At 40.1% G+C, this 2,500-nt stretch overlaps 2 protein-coding genes across 2 annotated transcripts in view; both read right to left on the bottom strand.

The window, feature by feature from the left end:
• LOC147471538 (uncharacterized) overlaps positions 1-2,500 on the bottom strand; it is a 180,382-nt gene that overhangs the window by 172,168 nt on the left and 5,714 nt on the right. The window lies entirely within an intron of this gene.
• The window catches only part of LOC147471539 (uncharacterized), a 2,593-nt gene continuing 379 nt past the window's right edge, over positions 287-2,500 (bottom strand). The window contains exons 2-4 of the mRNA XM_086538297.1: positions 1,140-1,384; positions 610-811; positions 287-344 (exon numbers count right to left, since the gene is read on the bottom strand). Coding sequence (XP_086394423.1) covers positions 287-344; positions 610-811; positions 1,140-1,384 — 505 coding nt within the window. The remainder of the gene's footprint in view (positions 345-609; positions 812-1,139; positions 1,385-2,500) is intronic.

Raw genomic sequence — 2,500 nt, 5'->3', positions numbered from 1 at the left:
TACTGCTGATATTAGTAACTTGGCTACTACTTCTATCGGTCATTAACAATAAGTATAATAATAGTCTAACTATCATAAACGAAATCAAATAACAACAATACAAAACACTATTGATAGTAGAAACAAGAATATAAATTATCTCTAAAGGAAAAGTGTATCCTATGAAGGATATTTCTAAAGGATATCCTTCTTTTGAACAATATTATCCATGTGATGAGAACCTTTTGTTAACGGTATTTTGTTCTCAACGAAAGGATTAATTAAAGGATGTCCTAAATTCTGGACATTAAGTGATACATCTGTCATGAGAGTTGATATCTTGTTTGCGAGAAGAGATATCATTTCTAAGAGAATATTATATTTTTTGGATGGTCTTTGATATTAGATTACCTAAAGTAATAGCATATATGCAAGGAAATAGATAGATAGATAGTATATCAACCTAGTAACTGATATGTTGTAATCCTAATAGTAAAACCTACGTGGATCCAGAAGAAACTCGAAACCACCGAACCAAAATATCCTTTTTACCTTGGAGCAATTTCATCAGCAACCAGCAAGCTTTTCACGATTTTTTTTTTTTTTTTTTAACCTCTTACAGACCCTTACGACTTCTGAACAATATTATGCTCGGGACCGAAGGGGAAGCCGGTAATATCGTCGACTGAGCCATCTTGGTTGATAACAAGGACATCATGCTCCCTGTACCCGCCCGCACCCGGTTGGCCTTCGGGTATGGTTATCATGGGTTCCATCGACACCACCATACCGGGTTCCAAGATGGTGTGGATGTCCTCCCGAAGCTCCAGTTCTTTGGGATAGGATGGGGATAGCATTAGGTAGGTGTTTTTTTTTTTTTTTTTTTTTTTTTTTTTTTTGCGGCTGTGGTTATGGTGTGTGTGTGGTTGCAATATAGTGTTCTGAAATGTTGAGATGTTCACTATTCATATGTATGAGAAAATGGTATTCTGGTCATAAGTTTAGACGTTTCCTTGTAACTTTTGTGAGGAAGAACTTGTGATACGGTAACGTAAACTTCTAAGAGTATTAATTTAGCAGTACATGTCTTTTCCTCTTCTGTGAATTGAAAAAAAAAGCCTAACTTTCCGTAACTCACTGAAAAAAAAGAAGGTCCTTACCAGCCTCTCGTCCATAGTAATGACTCATAATGCCGAAGGAATGTCCGTATCCAAACATCCTGTACTTGAGCAGGCCGAGCTCCGCGTACATATGATTCAGTTCCATGGCCACTTCGGAACACCTGACTCCCGGACGAATGAGCTCGAGTCCTCGCTTGTGCACCGCCACGTTCGCCTCCCAGATCTTGAGGTGGTCGTCGCTGCAGTGGTCCAGGAACATCGTCCTTTCCACCGAGGCGTAGTATCTGGTGGTGAGGTGTTCGACTTTGAAGGAGGGAGGTTTCGAGGTGGGGTGAGATGGGAGAGGATGGGTGGGGAGTGGATGGGGCGTCTCACCTGTGCGAGGGCTTTCCCTTCGTGATTTTCGTGTTTTGGTGTTTTTTTTTTTGTGTGTGTGTTGTCCTCTCTCTCTCTCTCTCTCTTTCTCTCTGTATGTCTCTCTCTCTCTCTCTCTCTCTCTCTCTCTCTCTCTCTCTCTCTCTCTCTCTCTCTCTCTCTCTCTCTCTCTCTCTCTTTCTCTCTGTATGTTTCTTTCTCTTTGTATGTCTCTTTCTCTCTGCAGTCTCTCTCTCTCTCTCTCTTTCTCTCTGCATGTCTCTCTCTCTCTCAGTAAATTTCTCTCTTCTTTCTTCGTCTCTTTCTCTCTATGTATGTCTCTTTCTCTTTGTATGTCTCTTTCTCTCTGTAGTCTCTCTGTCTCTCTCTCCCGTATGTCTCTCTCTCTCTCTCTTTTTCTCTCTCTCTTTCTCTCTTTATCTCTCTCTCTCTGTATGTCTCTCTCTCTCTCTCTTTTTCTCTCTGTATGTCTCTCTCTCTTTCTCTCTTTATCTCTCTCTCTCTCTTTCTCTGTATGTTTCTTTCTCTCTGCAGTCTCTGTTTCTCTTTCTCTATGCATGTCTATTTCTCTCTGTAAATCTCTCTCTCTCTCATTCTCTCTCTCTCTTTCTCTCTGTAGCTCTCTCTCTCTCTCTCTCTCTCTCTCTCTCTCTCTCTCTCTCTCTCTCTCTCTCTCTTTCTCTCTGTAACTCTCTCTCTCTCTCTCTCTCTCTCTCTCTCTCTCACCAACATACATTCATTTACTCAGTCAGTAAGTCTCTCCCTCCATTACTCACTCACTCATTCACTCACACACTTTATGTCTCTTTTTAGATAACTCACGTAGTCATCTTCATCCATAGAGAAATCTTGCAAAACATCCAGCAAACACAAAGCCGATACACAGTTGAAATACACTCACTCTTTGAAAAGTACAATGCTTAAGTATTATTCTATTAATCCTTTACCTCTTATCAAGACATATACGTAGGTAATATATTTCCTCAAAGAGTAAGATTTTTAAAATGAAGTAACTAATAAACTAC

The sequence above is a fragment of the Penaeus japonicus genome, unplaced genomic scaffold (assembly GCF_977035675.1).
Source record: "Penaeus japonicus unplaced genomic scaffold, GWHDUDI00000001_assembly GWHDUDI00000007, whole genome shotgun sequence".
NCBI classification, from domain to species: Eukaryota; Metazoa; Arthropoda; class Malacostraca; order Decapoda; family Penaeidae; genus Penaeus; species Penaeus japonicus.
This window is presented reverse-complemented; position numbering and strand designations above follow the sequence as displayed.